This window comes from Pollicipes pollicipes, unplaced genomic scaffold (assembly GCF_011947565.3).
Source record: "Pollicipes pollicipes isolate AB1234 unplaced genomic scaffold, Ppol_2.1 Scaffold_1600;HRSCAF=1878_pilon_pilon_pilon, whole genome shotgun sequence".
NCBI classification, from domain to species: Eukaryota; Metazoa; Arthropoda; class Thecostraca; order Pollicipedomorpha; family Pollicipedidae; genus Pollicipes; species Pollicipes pollicipes.
Window position 1 is genome coordinate 21,197,880 of NW_023595962.1, and position 20,666 is coordinate 21,218,545.

The window sequence follows — 20,666 nt, forward strand, 5'->3', positions numbered from 1 at the left end:
TAATCTAATGTTACGCTGCAAGAAAATGGAAAAAATACAGTGGTCGCCTTGTTCACATCTGGCGTTTGTCTGGCGTTAACGGTGGAGTAGGATTACATGTACCTGGGGGAGGGAGGGGGCGGGGGGGGGGGGGGGGCAACCGCTGAGCTTTAGCCTGTGCATGGGCTTTCAGCGCGAGTGCTAGACACTCGGTGGGGGAACCAATTCAGGATGTCTTTTGGCACACCCGTGGCTAATGCCTGCAGCCTGACGCCTTGGTGCCTAAGATTAGTCGCCTTTCTACGATGAAACCAAGGTGGTGGTTCACTGCATCATTTGGCTCGCTTTTATTTGTTCACGTAAGAGTACCTGGAATACGAAGAAGAGCAACAAGCTACGATACGACGAACTTTTAACACTGTCACAGCACAGCACAACATTACACAACAAAAAAAAAGTGTCAGGGTATCAACGTTTTTAAAAAACGTGATATTTTGGGGCGAATTGTTACCTTCAGTACGCACAGTAGAGCACTTAAGGGAATTATTATCTGATGTAGACCGGTACGCCTCTCCAGAACCCAATGCGACCGCCAATGCGGCTTTTTGCAAGTTTATTTTCCAAATCCATCATGATCCCGCTAATCTGATTTATGCTCGTAATAATCGGTACCAATGCGCATCAAGGTTGTTTCCTTCTATCATCATTGACAGTCAAAGATATCACACCTCGACCTATTTTAGGCTTGCTCTCTAACAACTGACATCAGAATGCTTTGACCGACTGAAAAATAGCAATCATGAACTAGTTTTAAGCGCTCTGAATGGTTGCTAGAATAAGCTGCTAATAACAAATGACCTTATTTATTGACCTGGTGTGCATGGAAGTAGCTCTGAGCATATATCTCACACACATAACACGCAAAATGACCAGCATAATCCCCTATTTTTTGCTACTTAGGTAAATTCTCAAACACGAACTAGGCTTACTGAAAAGGAAAACTAACATCTCAATGAAATGAAGTGCTTCCAAAACACGTAGCGATGCTTGCAACTTCAAATTTCATGACATCAACACCGTTTTGAATTAATAGAAGTGCGTAAAAAATCTATGCATCGTTATATTAGGAGTTCTGATAATAATGACATGTCCAAGTTCTTTAGTCATTAATGGTTAGCAGAAACTTTTATAAAATATCATATTCAATGAAATGTTCACCTGAACCTCCATATATTCATCATTGCGACGAAGATAGTTGTGGATTAGGAGCCCTATGATATGGTTATTTCAGTTGTAGTTTTAGCCTGAATTAAAATGTGTGGAAGTTAAAGCAGTTTGTTTCCGGTGAAGTTGTAGTTCCTGTTGTGTTATAACACTCTCACTCTGTTTCCTGCGTTGCCCAGCTTTTCTCGCGCGGTGCAATCCGCTTGCAGATCCATCCGACATCCGGTGATTGATGCAGTCCGTTGAGCGCTCTAACGCACATTACACACAAGCGTGTCCCATTGTGTACAATGATGTTACATCGTGGGTGCACAGGCTACAGTGACTCAGCCAGATGCAGAGCTCGTGGACATCACCGAGGCGCTCAGTGGCTTTCGTCGTGCACGTCACGAACAAGGACAACAGTGAAAGTGCGGGCACTCGAAGAGTATTAGCCTGCAAAGGAGTCGAGACCGGGGAAACATCCGAGAGGTCTCCGTGTCAGATGGAGTGAGAACCACGGAGTAACCCGAAGATTCGAGGCTTCGAAACATTAAACAGCTAAGAACAACCAGTGAACGCGTGAAAACTGCGCGTAGACGTTCGTCTTTCAACAGCGTTGTATGTAGATGTTCCAACAGCGGATGAGCTGCACGCCATCTTACGTTTAGCCTGATGGTTGGACAGAGTTGCCGGATTCCCCACGACGAAACAGGTTTCGAAGGGGCTGGAGGCTGCTGTTGAACGCCTTGCGGATGTGCACGTGGCTCATGCTGTAGACCCACGCTTCGGCAGCCAAGCAGCCGAAACGAGCAAGGTTGAGTATGGATGCCAGTGTGGCCATGCTGATCCAGCGTGTGCAGATCCTGAGACCAAAAGCGGTGATGTCCAGAATGACAAAGAGCGACAAAACTTTGACAATTTTCTTGAAAGATTTAGTACGAGTCAGAGCAAAGATGTTTGCAGTGCCGTCAGTGATTCCTGCCGAAATCGCCTCCACCTAATTCTGCCGAAGTCCTGTGATTCCAGCGATGACGAACAAGATTCCGGTGGCTACCGAAACGAACAGAAGAATGGCTTCAGCAAAAAACACAAAAACCCTCGGCAATTTTTCCCAGCGACAGTCTTGTCCAACTTCAGTCAGCTCTCCGATGCGCTGTCCGAACTGGTAGAAGTTTTCCACCTGGAGGGCAGAACATGCGGCCCCCACCAGCGCCGTAAACGGGACAGTCAACCAAGTCAGAACAAGCAGCCACTTCGTCCAGCGGTCCATGATGTCGCGGTAATGCAGCGGATAGATGACGGCAATGAACTGGTCGAGGGCGACCAGCATCTGCGCCATCTTCAAAGAGATTGCAAGACAGATGCCAGTTATCTGAACCGACTGGCAGACGACATACAGGACGTGGTTAAAAATGAGGTCCAGACTACCGACCAGCACCAAACTCAGTGCAAGCAGTAGGTCGGCGAGCGCCAGGTTCGCCACGAGCAGTGCCATCGGCTCGTCATGCAGTGTCTTGGTCCGGCCGATCACCAACAGCGGTATGGAGAAATTGAAGGCGAGTGCAGAGCCGACGGCCACTTTGAGCCACGGTACCATCACGCTGACGCTCTGGGTCCTGATGGGTGGCCTACGACCTTCCCTGGCCTTGCTCTGGAGCCGCACTGACGGTAAGCGACAGCGATGATCTCTTTGAACTTGACATCTCGCGGTATGATCGATGAGTATTGGTTGAAGTGTTTGATGATCCTGCCGGTTCTAAATTGCGTGTAAAGAGCGTGGATCAGGTGAACGACAGAGGTACTGAAGGCAGATATCTGATATAAATGTACTGATCTCTGAAGAGCCTCCATCAGGTAGGAATCACCGAGTGGCTTTCTTGTCAGTTGTCAACGCATTGGGCCCAGCATCGAAGATGATTTCGATATCGGCAACATTTTCGACGCGATTTGCGGCGGAGAAAAAGGTGCTCTGAGATAGTATGGTGAGCACTTAGTTGTTTCGACCAGACTGTCTGTGATAGCGATTTTCCACCCCGTGCATAAAAGCTGCATACATGCAACATGCTGGGAAGTGCTTTGTAATACCGTTCTTCGCTCCAATGACTTTTTCGCCTCTCATTCTTAACCACTCCCTGTTTTGAAATTATTTACTAGTTTTTTAATAGGTATTCATAAATCCTTATTCATGAATTCATAAGTCCAAAAATTATTTGCTAGTTTATTTAATAGGTATTCATAAATCCTGTCAGACATCCACCCTAGGATGAGGTTGGATAAGACGGAGGTCTCGAAGGCTGCTTGTCCGATTGCCGAAAACCAAACGGCGTTTAATTCCTCCTTACCAAAGCTAAAAACGGTGAAAAGGAAGGCTCAGATATTTTTCACTGGTGACAGGAGGAAGGAAAGAAAACGAACAAAAAGGTTGACTTGGTATTGTCGGTCCATCACGTTTACCATATCCAGTGATGTATTGCGACCCATCAAACTCATATAGATAGCTTATAACTAGAGATTGCATGCCAGGACGACATTTGAACGCTCGAAAATCATTGGCGTTTCCAGGAGGCAGAAAAGGGACAAAAGCAAAATTTCCAGTGAGAAGGAACCAGTGAGAACCGCTGGTCATCATCTCTCGGTCATCTGCGTATGAGATGAGGCGCCCATGTGACAGGTGAATGGGCAAGTCGTTCATGAATAGGGTAAATGATATCTGACCTACCATGGATTCCTGGGGCACGCCGTGGGTTACCGGTGCGGTCGTCAGTCCTCCACGCACCACCTGTCTCCGATCACTCAAATAAGGAGCAGCTGATGATCCACGGGAGATGCTTTCGACCACCACAATGTTTTCATCTCCGACTTTCGAATGATTAAAAGCTCGCATTTCAAGGCGCAAATGCTTATATCATAAACCATAGCTTAAACTAGACATGTGTCTGGTTCCTACTATTGGTTCCTGGTTCCCACTGGTTCTTTAGACAAAACAAGATGCTGGATCCTGGTTCTCACTGGCTCTTTCGACAAAACAAGATGTTGGATCCTAGTTCCCGCTGGATCCTTCGACAAAACAACATGCTGGATCTTGGTTCCCACTGGTTCTTTCGGCAAAACAAGACCCTGAATCTTGGTTCTCACTAGTTCTTTCAACAAAACAAGGCCCTGGATCTTGGTTCTCACTGTTTCTTTCGACAAAACAAGACCCTAGATCCTGGTCCCCAATGGATCCTTTGACAAAGCATTATGCTGCATCCTGGTTCCCATTAGTTCTGTACAAAGCAAAACCCTGGATCTTGGTTCTCACTGCTTCGTCCAACAACACAAGACCTGTATGCTGGTTCCCATTATTTATTTTGTAAGCACTGGCTTCAGCTCACGGTTTCCCTTGTTTTTCTGTCAATACCAGCTCCTGGTTCCCATAAGCTCTTTGGCAAGCAACAGAAATACCAACATTCCATGAATACTAAACACCACGTTTCACAGTTCACACTAGTATTTTACCAACACTAGACTCCTAAGGTCAGAATATGGAGTACTCTGGCAGTCTTGGGACCTTGGACAAATTGGCCTAAAAAGGTCATCCTGCATGATCCATATACTTTGCTCTTAAAAAGCAGATCAGTACATCACAGACAAGTCAAAATAAATGGCATGTTCTGACTCTGTAACAACAATACAGCTCTTCCAGAAGCCTGAGCACAAGGCTCACGCAGACATGTATTCATTGTGTGCATGATAAAACAGTATCAGTGTGGGACGAACTTTTTCTGCAGGTGGGCTGGGCATACGTAAAAAATTATTGCTGAGCTTTGATGGTAATCTACGATATTGGGATGGTTTTCCGGTATTATATATATATATATATATATATATATATATATATATATATATATATATATATGTCGTGATATCCGTGCGGAAGAGTGGGCCTTTCCTTTCAGGGTAACATAAGGCAGCTAACAGCTCAGTTGCAGACCTAACAGGTCTGCATCATACCTGTGTCTTGATAAGTTCTTGATGCCGTTCCTCTGAATTTGTACTGTTGTTAACATTGAAGGACATCACATGTGTTTTATGGTATGTGAGGAACAGCCTAAGCAGATAACCAGCAATGTTCATAGACTTAATTACATTAATTTACATTAGGAGCAGCACACATTGCTGAACCTGAAGAAGTGGGGAGTGTGAGCGGCAACTGCTGTGAAGAACTCCTGGTAAGATTTTGGTTCTTGCTGGTTCCTGAACATAATTTTAGAATGGATCTGGGTTCATGCTGAAATTGAATCCCCATCTTAAGCCTGGGCTGGAGCTTGGTTCTCGCTAAAATTGGATCCCCATCTTAAGCCTGAGCTGTATCTCGATTCTTGCTGGATCACTATGCATATTCCAGGCTGGGTCTTGGTTCTTGTTGGATCCCTCAACATAATGCCAGGCTGGATCTTGGTCCTGGCTTGCTCTTTCAGTTTAGTATCAGGCTGGGTCATGGTTCCTGATGAATTTTTCGTCTTCATGTCAGGCTGGATCCTGGCTCTTGTTGGATTTTTTGGCTTATTGTCAAGCTGAATCCTGGTTCTTGCTGGATTTTTTTGGCTTATTGTCAAGCTAGATCCTGGTTCTTGCTGGATCTGTCAGCTTATTGTCAAGCTGGGTCCTGGTTCTTGCTGGATATTTCAACTTATTGCCAGACTGGTTGCTGGGTTATTCCTGGTTCCGGAACTTGGGACCAGGATCCGGTTCCCGGAAAGAAATCTTCGGAACCAGGCCCAGGTCTGGTGCCAAGGAAGAAAATTGCTTCACATGCATTTTGGAGGCTAGCTCAGACATTTTTCTTCCTGTCGCTCTCCTCCGTTATCACTACGATCTCGGCAAAACTGCATCCCTGCAGCCCTACACTGCACGATAAAATGGCGTAACAAGCACCAGGAAACAAAATCCCTTTTCGTTTTGTGACGTCATCGTACAATGAGCTGGAAACGTTGGCGACCTTCACGATCTGCGCAGCATCATTGGTATTGCCGGTGCAGGCTTCGCAATTCCTAACATGATCCTGATTACTTAGTGCGAAAGCCTATTTCTGCCACGTGCAAAACACCATCCTGATTAAAAGCTATTATGTTTGGCAAGGCCTTCCGGCTGAACTTGCTCATACAGCGAACGGGAGCATGTATATCGACTAGATCAGTCGATTTTTTGACAACGGCTTTCCTGTGTAGATGACGTCATATCCGAGCCGGTTTACACACGCCTGCACATCTGTGTACATCGAGTCAGGTTTATGACTTCACGTTTGCGCACGCGCATTCGTCGTGTATTTGCGACTCTGACAACGCCGACGCGCGCCCGTCCAGCCAATGCAAATAGAGGCGCTATGTCAGGCCTGAGGCTCTAAAACCGAAGGTATGACCGTCCGGCCAAATTGCGCTGCTTGGACTGATGACGTCACAAGTATAATCGGCACGTAATGGTCAACGGCGTACACATGCCTACCGCAGTTTCTTTGGCTTTTTGAAACGGTGCTAAGACTGGAAGCCACTAAACATATCTGGCTGGATCATAACAAGACTGTTTATTTTCCGAACAGGACATAACATCACCTGCAAGGTTTATTAATCATGAATTGGCTAGCGTCCCAACCGAACGCCTCGGGCTGCAAAGCCGGAAGACAAAACTCTCACGAAGCTTTTTCGGGAATTCACTGCCTAAGTTGGAAATACAATATATGCGAACGGAAAAGCTAACGGAGCATCTTAAAGAATCAACACTAAGAAAACATCATTCAAATAAAGTAAGAAATCAAGTATTTTGCATTCGTCATGATCACCTAATCCCGCTTTGCTCGTCCTGGTGGGCGTTAGACATTGTCCATTGAGAGACACTCCTGATGAAATGTCATGAGATATTTGTTGGGGAGCGAAGTGCTAGCTTTTCTTATCGTTGGATGCAGAATGTGTCTCCCCAAAGATGTGCTTACGTCTTTGTCACCCACGTTTTGCGGATTCACAAAACAGGCTGAACAAGTGAAGCCACTTACTCGCTGCTTGCCTTGCTGAAATTGATTTGTATGTTGTATCCTGTGTTTTTTGGCCAGTCATATCATGTCACGGTGTTTAGCCAGTCAAATGCAGAGTTAGTACAAGAATGCATGCTTAACCCATCTTCTCATGATGGCATTTATTATGAAAACAGCAGGGGATTGCAGTACAAAAACCATATCATTGTTCAGTATGCCATGCCACAATACAGCACTGAAGTAGGCCACAATGACAATGTTGACCTGGGCCATTTTACAATGTACCACATTGGTTGACTGCTCTATGTCAAGCCTATGAATAAACAGCTTATATTTTACGGATGACTGGTTACAGCTGATGTAATGGTGCTAAAGGACTATTGCGAGCTGGAATGTCATACCACCACAATAATCAGGGCGAACTACTGATTGCATTAAAAATACCGTGCAAGATAAGCATTCTTGGTGGCTCAGCCTTACCATCTTTAACATAGTAATAGCAATGATTTGTTGATCATTTCATAACAATGCCACAGATTCATTGTTAATTTTGGCATGTGACTGTACTTCCAGTTACAACTAACAAAGAAAACAAATACTGCGTACATCACAAGACATCAATGTCACGACTACAGCACTGCGGGCAAGAACAGGTCGACAGTTCAGTATTGGCGTCCTCAACAGCTCGTGACAGGTGTCGGTAAGAGATTAACGACACTATATGACTGTTTTCACAGCATATCGCGCTTTTTATCGTACAGATTCTCAATAATCTGTCATACAAGCAGGCGATCGCTACGCTGCGTAAGTCAAACAGTCCACCAAAGCTTTTCAACACCAGCTTTCTTGACCAGTGTCTAGACAAGAACCCACAAACAGGTCCTGCACTGACCAGCCACCTGACACGGCGCCCGCCACGAGAATGGCTGGCTGCCGTCACCACAAGCGCGTTTTGAGGCATATTTTACGTCTGGCTGCCAAATGCTGTCAGGTATTGCTGTCATCACAGAACCATTCCACGACGCCATCAATGATGACGTGGTGGGGCGCATTTTTAAAACGTCAAAATTTTGCTACTTAGCGTCGCTTTTGAGCCTTGAAGTCTCATCTATAGTTACAACTAAGCTTCACCAATCATATCTGATGCTGATCTCAATATCGTCAAGTGTGGAGTATTCCCTTCAAAAATTCAAAACGTGAATGTCAGATCGACGCCTCATTATTTTTAGCAACTCTGATAACAATGGCATGTCCAATATCTTAGTGATCATTAGTTAGCAGACACTTCGTATGGAAAATCATACTCGGTGACGTGTTCACATCACCCATCTCGGATGCCTCCATTTGTTCATAATTGCAACCATGATATCTGTGGACTAGGAGCCCTATAATATGGTTTCTTCGGTAAGAGTTTGAACCTGCATTAAAATCTTTTGAAGTCAAATTAGTTTTCGATCCCTTCCAGTTGTGGTTCCTGGCAAACTCTAACAATCTTACCCTGTTTCCTGGGCGTTTCTCCTGCCTCTTTTCTCCTTCTCCAATGCATATGTGACTTTGTTACCAACCCTTTTAACAAAGAAGTCCGTGTAATGCAAATTCATGAATCTTGCCATCCATCCATCCTTTCCTGTTTGGCATCTTTCTGCGTATGCGCTACATGTCGAACCAGCGCTACACGGTAGGAGAGAGTTGTCGCCTGAAATGCTAGCCGGAAGCATGGAACAAATATCGTGTGTTGCATTCATCTTAGTTTCCCACCGGAAGATTTAAAAACGATCGCAAAACAGTTGCCAGACAGTTGCAGTTTCAGCCTGCCTTGAAAGGTTCGAGATGTATTTCAGAAACATCCTGAGGTGTGTTTTTGAGACCAGGTGTCAAAAGGTGAAAGTTCCGTAGTACGCATGCGTCAAGACGACTTCAAGTTTCGGTGTGCGGATCGCCTTTTCAACGTTTTGGATTAGGTTTCGTTTTATTTAAGCCATTTTTTTGAAATAGCAAGTCTAACTACTGACAGAAATATTAGGATCCAAAAACACTACCTAGCAATGGTTTATTTCGCGTCGTCGCTAGCCCAGCACAACACAAATTCTTGGCCGCATTTTGATAACGTTCATTGGGACAAAGGAGGCAGTGCGTTCCTAGAGTATCAGAGTAGGTCGTTAACCAATAATATTGCCTTAGCGGTGTCAGGAAAATGAAAGGAATGGATAAAGTAAAGCAGGCAATGCCTGTGAGCCACAGTGCTAATATGCAGCCTCATCAAACTATAGTGGATGTATAGCATATACGGACATGCTTCCTAGGCGTGTCGAGTTTTCCAAAGGGCAGCAGGAACACATGATCCAAATCTGATTGCATGGATCCTAAATTTAGTGCATAGCAATTCCAAGATATGCCGGCTCGTTACATATTCTTATGAAAAGGCCAAGCAAAGTAGCTTATACAACCTGCAGCGGATTTCGTGGTGCCGGTTTGTGGTTGTGTCTGTAATCGATTCCGATCCACCATCCAGTGGAAGAGAAGCTTAAGTCAAATATTCTTAATCTAGATTAATAGCCTAATGACCACGACAAACTGATGGCAGCGGTAATTTTGTTAGATTTTCTGGCAGCGTTTAACCAGATTATTTAGACTTTGGTTGTACAAAGCTTGCCAATCGTACATCAAGGCATTCTCCTTTTGAGAAGAGGATGAAGTTTGTTTAAGAAGATTAACTGGAGTATTCTACTTTTCTGTACTTTTTACTACTACTTATTTCGTTATGTTTTATTGCTAAATCAGACAGAAACGACTTGATCAATCATACCATTCTCTTCGAAATTCTTTAAAATAACTCTGAAGATCGATTTCAGCAGTGAACCCTGTAGAAGAAATCGCATTTGGCTCCCTGCTCACAACTATGCAAGTAATATTCTTCATTTACATTGTTTTGTTTCCAACGTGTATGTACTATATTGCTTGCTGCACCCTCATGTGTCACATTCACACTCACCCACCTTGCACTGACGCAGGATATTTGTGTTGAGTTTGAATTCCCGCCTGCCTAATTAGCTCCGTGCAGTATGTCTAGGTGCCAAAGGTGGATGCTTCAAACGCGCAAGCAAGCGCCAGGTAAACTATGAATCCCCGTGTGACACTTGCGCGGTATGACACAGGGGTGTGGATATTTGTTGTGCCGTGCTTGCCCTACCGTGCCCCGTGTTATTTTAAGCCCACATTAAATGCTGTGGGCCGCGGCCCTTCAGAGGAAGGTGTGGGACTGGGCTGCCGGCTGGGGGGGGCGGGGGGGGGGGGGGCTGACTGTCCCGCCGTGCCACCAGGCGGAGTCTACAGCTGGCCGGCTCGCGCGCTCGCGCGACCGGCGGACGGCGTATGTTGCTCTGCGGTAGTTGTTGCCGTAGCTCATGGGGCGGCGAACGCGGCTGGAGTGACGTTGTCACGACCCAAGATGGTGTGTATGTGATTGTGTGGTGTTTTGAATTCGAAACGAGCAGAAATGTAAACGTTGGGATGGTTGAGATTTAGTGAAGTGTGATGAAGCGAAACAAAAAACTGTTGAGGGCTGAATCGGCATCCTTAAGTGTTCAAATGCAATCTTTTGAGAAGCGATGCTGTTTTGGTCCGCTCACCAGCCACTATCTAAATATCAGCAAAAGAGCGAACGCCGCGTAGCCCGTGGAGACTGCAACGCCGGGCATCCGGGTGTTGCCTTTAAGGCTTGAGATCTTGTGCTGTTAAAGCTATGTTGCGTAGTTTTTCAACTACTCGGTTTGGAAAAAGGTCGGATATTCCAAGACGAACATGGTCACTGACAAGCCAGCTCAACTAGCAACGTTTCTACAATAAACCTGGGTTGACATTGTCAGCAGAAAATGTTTGAGGAGGGCGCCTCCTGATGCTTCAGCAATCCTTATTTAAAAAGAAATTCACTTAACAGCATTCCGGACCCTCAGCAACTAATGTGGGCCCAAAGTAACACGGGAAATGGTGGAGCAATCACGGCAGAACAGAAATCCACACGCCTGTATCATACCGCGCAAGCGTCCCCGGAGAATACCATAATTTACCTGGCGCTGGCATACACCTTTCAAGCATCCACTTCGTGTGCTAGGCATACCGCACAGAAATACTTATTCAGGTGGGAATTCGAGCTTTACACACATACTTGACGTAAACGTACTTGCTGAAGGATTGGCAAGCTTTGTATAAACGCAATCTCGATAATCTAATGTTACGCTGCAAGAAAATAGAAAAAATAAAGTGGTCGCCTTGTTCATATCTGGCGTTTATTACCACCATTTCCAGACAAACGGCCATCAGTTGCTTCTCTATCAATGTTGTGCAAGGTACAATGACGTAATCAGGCAATGATGTATCGAAGAACATATCAACCATTTGGCTCGATGAACTCAAGTCCTCAACAGTTCTCGTTTTTGCACAGCAAGAATGTCCCCGTGTACGACCTTCCGCACGAGGAACGTTTACCCTTGTTTTCTTGCAGCCCTTGGCGCGGCGCTATGCATAGGGAATGAAGGTATCAAAACCAGACGAGTGAACATTTTTAACATCTCTTTTACTTCAGTGTCTACTCAACTTCGGAGCATTTCAAGATATCCAAGATCACCCAAACAAGTATGATGGCACAGAAACGCCACAAGAATCGCGCCATGTCATTGGCAGCGTATTGTTCAAGGCCACAAGAAACAATTATCATCGCGCTTTTTTGGCTTCAAGGAAAACGATCCCTTGCATGAACGTACATCAACGGTCATTTGACTAAGGTGGTAGTTTCTTGCGAGGTTCCACCACGTTTGGTTATGTTTGGTTGTTTGGAATAAAAGCCTTTCGGCCAGTAACGATCACTTCAGAACTATTAGACGCAAGATAATGGATAACGGTAGAGTAGGATCACATGTGCTTGGGGGAGGGAGGGGGCGGGGGCAACCGCTGAGCTTTAGCCTGCGCATGGGCTCTCAGCGTGAGTGCTAGACACCCGGTGGGGGAACCAATTCAGAATGTCTTTTGGCACACCCGTGGCTAATGCCTGCAGCCTGACGCCTTGGTGCCTAAGATTAGTCGCCTTTCTACGATGAAACCAAGGTGGTAGTTCACTGCATCATTTGGCTCGCTTTGATTTGTTCACGTAACAGTACCTAGAATACGAAGAAGAGCCACAAGCTACGATACGACGAACTTTCAACACCGCCACAGCACAGCACAACATTACACAACAAAAAAACGTGTCAAGGTATCAAAGTTTTTAAAAAACGTGATATTTTGGGGCGAAGTGGGATTAATTGGGGCGAATTTTGGATTAGGAGCCCTATGATATAGTTATTTCGGTTGCAGTTTTAGCCTGAATTAACATGTGTGGAAGTTAAAGCAGTTTATCCGGTGAAGTTGTAGTTCCTGTTGTGTTATAACACTCTCATTCTGTTTCCTGCGTTGCCCAGCTTTTCTCGCGCGGTGCAATCCGCTTGCAGATCCATCCGACATCCGGTGATTGATGCAGTCCGTTGAGCGCTCTAACGCAGATTACACACATAAATGTTGCATTGCATGCAATGATGTTACACGTCGGTGCACATGTCACATTAACTTAGCAAGGTGAAGAACTCGTGGCCATCACCGAGCTGCTCAGTGGCTTTCGTTGTGCTCGTCACGGCCAAGGACAACAGTGAAAGGGCGGGCACCCGAAGAGTATCAGAGGAGTCTCTATCTCATATGGAGTGAGAACCACGGAGTCACCCGAGGAGTCGAGGCTTCGAAACATTAAACAGCTAAGGACAACCAATGAACGAGTGAAAACTGGGCGTGGACGTTCGTCATTCAACAGCGCTGTACCTAGATGTTTCAACAGCGGAGGAGCTGCACGCGATCTTGCGTTTAGCCTGATGGTTGGACAGAGCTGCCAGATTCCCCACGACGAAACAGGTTTCGAAGGGGCTGGAGGCTGCTGCTAAACGCCTTGCGGATGAGCACGTGGCTCATGCTGTAGACCCACGCTCCTGCAGCCAAGCAGCCGAGACGAGTAAGGTGGAGTATTGATGCTAGTGTGGGCATGCTGATCCAGCGGGTGCCGATCCTGAGACCACCACCGATGATGTCGAGAATGATGAAGAGCGACAAAACTTCGACAATTTTCTTGAAAGATTTAGTACGAGTCAGAGCAAAGATGTTTGCAGTGCCGTCAGTGATTCCCGCCGAAATCACCTCCACCTGATTCTGTCGAAGTCCTGTAATTCCAGCGAGGACGAACAAAAGTCCGGTGGCTACCGAAACGAAGAGAAGGAAGGCTTCAACAAAAAACACAAAAACGCTCGGCAACTTTTCCCAGCGACAGTCCTGTCCAACTTCAGTCAATTCTCCGACGCGCTGTCCGAACTGGTAGACGGTCTCCAACTGGAGGGCAGAGCAGGCGGCCCCCACCACCACCGCAAACAGGAAAGCCAGCCAAGGCAGAACAAGCAGCCACTTCGTCCAGCGGTCCATGATGTCGCGGTAATGCAGCGGATAGACGACGGCAATGAACTGGTCGAGGGCGACCAGCATCTGCGCCATCTTCAGAGAGATTGCAAGAGAGCTGGCAGCTATCTGAACCGACTAGCAGACGACATACAGGACGTGGTTAAAAATGAGGTCCAGGCTACCAATCAGCAGCAGATTCAGGACAAACAGTAGGTCGCCGAGCGCCAGGTTCGCCACGAGCAGTGCCATCGGCTCGTCATGCAGTGTCTTGGTCCGGCTGATCACCAACAGCGGTATGGAGTAATTGAGGGCGAGAGCAGAGCCGACGGCCACTTTGAGTCACGGTACCATCACGCTGACGCTCTGGGTCCTGATGGATGGTCTACGACCTTCCCTGGCCTAGCTCTGGAGCCGCACTGACGGTGAGCGACAGCGGGGATGTCTTTTAACTTGACATTTCGCGGTATGGTCGATAAGTAATCATTTCTGGATTTACTGACGCGTATTCTAACGAACGCGTTAGAGCTCTTTCCAAAGTATGTGTGCCAAGCGTAAGCTGGCTCAACGTCACAGAAAGGAAAAAAGAGAGAGAGAGAGAGAGAGAGAGAGAGAGAGAGAGAGAGAGAGAGAGAGAGAGAGAGAGAGAGAGAGAGAGAGAGAGAGAGAGAGAGAGAGAGAGAGAGAGAGAGAGAGAGAGAGAGAGAGAGAGATATATATATATATACATATATATATATATGTTTATATATATATATATATATATATATATATATATATATCACGCAGAAAGTGCATTCTATGCTACTTAGCGAGTGACTTCTATTACTACCATCGTATAAGGTCGAACACCGAAGATTGCGCAATTAACCTCGGACGATTCAATGCGACTTTCCACACAGCCGAGGAGTGCTTCTGAATAAAGAACGTGAGCGTTTATTTAGTTTCATGACGCTATGGTTAATATGATGTTTCGCCTTCCTCCATAAGACGATGTATTTGCAAGACTCAAGACGAACGATGTCAGATCACTCCCATGCCCTTCTCCTGCCTCTTTCCTCCGTTTCCAGTGCTTATGTGTTATTTTTTACCAACCCTTTTTTACAAAGAGGTCCATGTAACGCAAATTTATGAGCCTTGCCATCTGTCCATCCTTTCCTGCCTGGCATCTTTCTGCGTGTGTGCTACACGCCGAACCAACGCTACAAGGTGTGATAGAGTTGTTACCTGAAATACTAGCCGGAAGTATGGAACACAAATCGTTTATTGCATTAATCTTAGTTTCCCACCGGAACATTTCAAAACGGTCGCAAGATCAGTGGCGAGACATTTGCAGTTTTAGCCTCCCTTGAATGGTTCGAGATGTATTTCAGAAACATCCTGAGGTGTGTTTTTGAGCCCAGGTGGCAAAAGTTGAAAGCTCCGTAGTACGGGTGCGTGGAGACGTCATCAATTTTCGTTGAGTGGAGCGCGTTTTCAACGTTTTCGATAAGGGCTTTGTTATCTAAGTCATCTTTTTGAAATAGCATGTCTAATTACAGGACAAATGCTAAAGTTTTGTAAAGTCTGCTGCAATCGCACTCTCTGCCCATTCATCCCCGGTATCTGAGAGAAATTTGAAGATTCGAAATCCAATACCTAACTATGGTTTATTTCGCGACGTGGTTAGCCTAGTACGGCAACAAAAATTCCTGCCCGGGTGTCATAGGCGGTGCCAGGAAAATGAAGAGGATGGACAAAGTGAAGCAGACATTGCCTGTGAGCCACAGTGCTAATATGCAGCCTTGTCAAATTATGGTGGATGTATAGCATATACAGACCTGCTTCCTAGGCGTGTTGAGTTTCCCAAAGGGCAGCAGGAACACATGATCAAGATCTGAGGGATTTGATGCCGGCTCGTTGTCCATTATCATTTAAAGCTCAAGCAAAGCAGCTTATACAACCTGCAGCGGACTTTGTGGTGCGGATTTGTAATGGTGTCTGTGATCGATTGCGATGCAGCACCCAGTGGAAGAAAAGCGTAAGTCAAATATTCTTGACCCAGATCACAAGCCTAATAGCCACAACAAACTGATGGCTTTCGTATTTTCGTTACATCTTCTGGCAGCGTTCAACCAGATGATTTAGATTTTGTTTGTACAAAGCTTGCCAATCGTACGTCGAGATAAAATGCTTTTGAGAAGAGGATAGTGTTTGGATAAGCAGATTACAGAGACCATTCCTTTTTTGTACTTTTTACTACTAATATTTAGTTGCATTTTCTTGTTAAATCAAGCCGAAACGGTTTCATCGGTGATACCGTCTGTTGGAAATTCTTTTGATGAACTCAGAATTTCGATTTCAAGTAGTGAACCCCATAGGAGGGATCGCATTTGACTCCCTGCTCACCACTATACAAATAACATGATTCAGTTACTTTTTTCCAACGTGTATGTGCTGCATTGTTTGCTGCACATTCATATGTCACGTTCACCCTCACTCACACTCCGATGACGCGGGATATTCGCGTGGAGTTTGAATTCCCGCCTGAATAATTATTTCCGTGCGGTATGTCTAGGTACCAAGTGGATGTATGAAACGTGTAAGGAAGCGCCAGGTTAACTATGAAATCCCGGGGGACAATTGCGCGGTATGAGACAGGGGCGTGGATTTCTGTTCTGCCGTGATTTCCCTACCGCGCCCCGTGTTATTTTGGGCCCACATTAAATGCTAAGAGCCGCGTCCCTTCAGAGGAAGCTGTGGGACTGGGCTGCTGGCTGGGGGTGTGACTGACTGTGCCGCCGTGCTACCAGGCAGAGTCTACAGCTGGCCGGCTCGCGCGCTCGCGCGGCCGGCGGCCGGCGTACTTTGCTCTGCGGTAGTTGTCGCGGTGGCTCAAGATGGCGGCGCACGCGGCGGAGGCGGCGGTGTCGCGACCCAAGATGGTGTGTATGTGATTGTGTGGTTGTTCGAATTCACAACAAGCAAAAATGTGAAAGTTAGGATGGTCGAGCACAGGGAGGTGTGATCAAGCAAAGAACAAAATGTTGAGGGCCGAATTGGCATCCTTAAGTGTTCGAATGAAATCTATTCAGAAATGTTGCGTTTTTCGTCCGCTCACCGCCTCCATAAACGCCGAGCATCCGGGTGTTTCATTTCGGCCTTAAGAGCTTGTTCTGTTAAAGCTATGTTACGTGATTTTTCAACTTCTTGGTTTGGAAAAAAGGTCGGATCTTCCAAGACGAGAATGGTCACTGAGAAGCCAGCTCAACTAGCAACCTTTCTACAATCAACCTGGTTTGCCATTGTCAACAGACGGTGTTTGAAGAGGGCGCCTCGTGATGTTTCGACACTCCTTAGTTTAAAAAGAAATTCACTTAACAGTATACCGGACCCTCAACAATTACTGCGGGCCCAAAGTAACACGGGCAAGGTAGAGCAATCACGGCAGAACAGAAATCCACACGCCTGTATCATACCGGGCAAGCGTCCCCGGAGAATACCATAATTTACCTGGTGCTGGCGTACACCTTTCAAGCATCCACTTCGTGTGCTAGACATACCGCACAGAAATACTTATTCAGGTAGGAATTCGAACTCCACACACATACAGCGCGTCAGCGGAGTTTGAGGGAGAAAGGGTGGGACACAAGTGTGCTGGAGAAAATAGAGTACACACACGTTCGAAAAAGCAGCTTCAACTTTTAACATCTCTTTACTGTCATTGTCTACTCAACTTCAGAGCGATTCATGATATGCAAGATCACCAAAGCATGCATGATGGCAAAGAAACGCAACAAGAATCGTGAAATATCATTGGCAGCGTATTGCTTAACGTCACGAGAAACCATTATCATTGTGCCTTTTGGCGTGAAGGAAAACGATCACTCGCATCAACGTACATCAGCTGTCAGTTGACTAAGGTGATGGTTTTATGCGTGATTCAAACACAATTGGTTTGGTGAGGTTGTTTGGAATAAAGGTCTTTCGGCCACAAACGAGCGTTTCACAACTATTTGATACAAGATAATAGATAACAGCGGAGCAGGACCACATGTGCCTAGGGAGGGGGGGGGGGGGGCTGGGTCGGGGCAACCGCTGAGCTTTAGCCTGCACATGGGTCCCCAGTGCGTGTGTTAGACATCCGGTCGGGGAACCCCTTCAGGAGGTCTCTTGGCACACTCGTGGCTGACGCCTGCAGCGTGACGCCTGGACGCCTAAGATCAGTTGCCTTTCTACGACTTAATCAAGATGGTAGTTCACTGCATCATTTGGCTCGCCTTTATTTGTTCACGTAACAGGACCTAGAACAGGAAGAAGAGCCACAAGCTACGATACGACAAACTTTTGACACTGTCGCAGCACAACGCAACACTACACAACAAAAAACATGCCGGGGTGTCAACGTTTTTAAAATATGGTCATGCTCTGGGGCGAATTTTTACCTTCCGTACGCACAGTAGAGCACTGAAGGGAATTATTATCTGATCTAGACCGGTGTGCCTCTCCAGAACCCAATGCGATCGCCAATGCGGCTTTTTGCAAATTTATTTTTTAAACCCATCATGATCCGGCTGAGCTAAGTTATGTTCATAATAATCCGTATCATTGCGCATCAATGTTATTTGTTTCCATCATCATCAACGGCCGAAGATGTCACACATCAGCCTATGTTTGGCTTGCTCCGTAAGAACTTAAATCACAATTACAATCGTGAGCTAGTTTTACGTATTCTGAATGATTGCCAGAATAAGGTGCTGGAAACAATGACCTGATTTATTTACCTCGCGTGCATGGAAGTGGCTGTGAGCAGATACCTTGCACACGTGGCACACAAAATGACTAACATAATCCCCTATTCTTTGCCAAGAAGCTAAATTCTCAAGCACAACCTAGGCTTACTGAAAGGAAAAATTAACATCTGAATGGAATGAAATGCATCCAAAACAAGTAGCGATCCTTTAAACTTCAAATATCCTAATATTAACACAGGTTAGAATTAATAGAAGTGAGCAAAAAATAAATGCATCTTTGTATGATGAGTTCTGATAATATTGACATATCCATTATTTGTTATTGTTGAACATTATTGTTTAGCAGACGCTTCTTGTGGAATATCGTACTCAATGACATGTTCACATGAACTTCCATTTATCTACAATTGTAACGAAGATATTTGTGGGCTAGGAGCCCTATAATACGGAGTTTAAGCCTGAATTAACATCTTTGGAAGTTAAATTAGTTTTTTTCCGGTCAAGTTGTAGTTCCTGGCGTGTTATTACACTTTCACTCTGCTTTCTGCGTTGCCCAACTTTTCTGGTGCAGTGCAACCCGCTTCCAGATCCATCCAACATCCGACAATTGATCCAGTCCGTGGAGTGTCCTAACGCATCTTACACACATGCGTGTTCAATTGTGAACAATGATGCTACATCGTGCGTGTACAGGTTACAATGACTCAGCCAGGTGCAGAGCTCGTGGACATCACCGAGGCGCTCAGTGGCTTTCGTCGTGCACGTCACGAACAAGGACAACAGTGAAAGTGCGGGCACCCGAAGAGCATTAGCCTGCAAAGGAGTCGAGACTGGGGAAATATCCGAGGGGTCTCCGTGTCAGATGAAGTGAGAACCACGGAGTCACCCGAGGGGTCGAAACGTTAAACAGCTAAGGATGACCGCTGAACGAGTGAAACTGCGCGTAGACGTTAGTCTTTCAACGCGCTGTGTCTAAGAGATGTTTCAACAGCTAAAGAGCTGCACGACATCTTGCGTTTAGCCTGATGGTTGGACAGAGTTGCCGGATTCCCCACGACGAAACAGGTTTCGAAGGGGCTGGAGGCTGCTGCTGAACGCCTTGCGGATGAGCACGTGGCTCATGCTGTAGACCCAGGCTTCGGCAGCCAAGCAGACGATGCGAGCAAGGTGGAGTATGGATATCATTGTGGGCATGCTGATCCAGCGGGCGCCGATCCTGAGACCACCACCGATGATGTCCAGAATGACGAAGAGCGACAAAACTTTGACAATTTTCTTGAAAGATTTAGTACGGGTCAGAGCAAAGCTGTTTGCAGTGCCATCAGAGATTCCTGCCGAAATCGCCCCAACCTGATTGTGTCGAAGTCCTGTGATTCCAGCGAGGACGAACAAAAATCCGGTGGCTACCGAAAAGAGGAAAAGAAAGGCTTCAACAACAAACAGATAAACGCTCGGCAACTTTTCCAAGCGGCAGCCCTGTCCAACTTCAGTCAATTCTCCGACGCGCTGTCCGAATTGGTAGACGGTCTCTAACTGGAGGGCAGAACAGGCGGCCCCCGCCACAGCCGTAAACAGGACAGCCAGCCAAGGCAGAACAAGCAGCCATTTAATCCAGCGGTCCATGATGTCGCGGTAATGCAGCGGATAGACGACGGCAATGAACTGGTCGAGGGCGACCAGCATCTGCGTCATCTTCAGAGCGATTCCGAAACAGGCGGCAGCGATCTGAACGGACTGGCAGGCTGCATACGTGACGTGGTTAAAAACGAGGTCCAGACAACCGACCAGCACCAGATTCAGTGCAAACAGTAGGTCGCCGAGCGCCAGGTTCGCCACGAGCAGTGCCATCGGCTCGTCATGCAGTGTGTTGGTCCGGCCGATCACCAACAGCGGTATGGAGTAATTGAGGGCGAGAGCAGAGCCGACGGCCACTTTGAGCCACGGTACCATCATGCTGAAGCTCTGGGTTCGGGTTCTGGGTTCTGGGCTGACGCTGACGCTCTGGACGCTACCTTCCCTGGCCTAGCTCTGGAGCCGCACTGACGGTAAGCGGCAGCGGGGATCTACTTTGACTTGACATCTCGCGGTATAGTCGATGAGCATTGATTGAAGTGCTTTCTATCGCTTATTGAAGGAAAGCCGTCATGCCTGTTCTAAATTGCGTGTAAAGAGCGTAGATTAGGTGAACGACAGAAGTATCCAAGGCAGATAGCTGATATAAATGCACTTATCTCTGAAGAGCCTCCATCAGGTAGTAAGCACCGAGTGGATTTATT

At 46.4% G+C, this 20,666-nt stretch overlaps 1 protein-coding gene across 1 annotated transcript; it reads right to left on the reverse strand.

Annotated features, from left to right (window-relative positions):
- Positions 1 to 13,795: 13,795 nt before the first annotated feature.
- LOC119113232 (olfactory receptor 7C1-like) lies at positions 13,796 to 20,340 on the reverse strand. The gene is made up of 2 exons (XM_037237623.1): positions 19,925 to 20,340; positions 13,796 to 13,937 (listed from the first exon to the last, which is right to left on the reverse strand). Exons 1-2 carry the CDS (start codon positions 20,338 to 20,340, stop codon positions 13,796 to 13,798), a joined length of 558 nt encoding a protein of 185 aa, XP_037093518.1.
- Between the last annotated feature and the right edge of the window lie 326 nt (positions 20,341 to 20,666).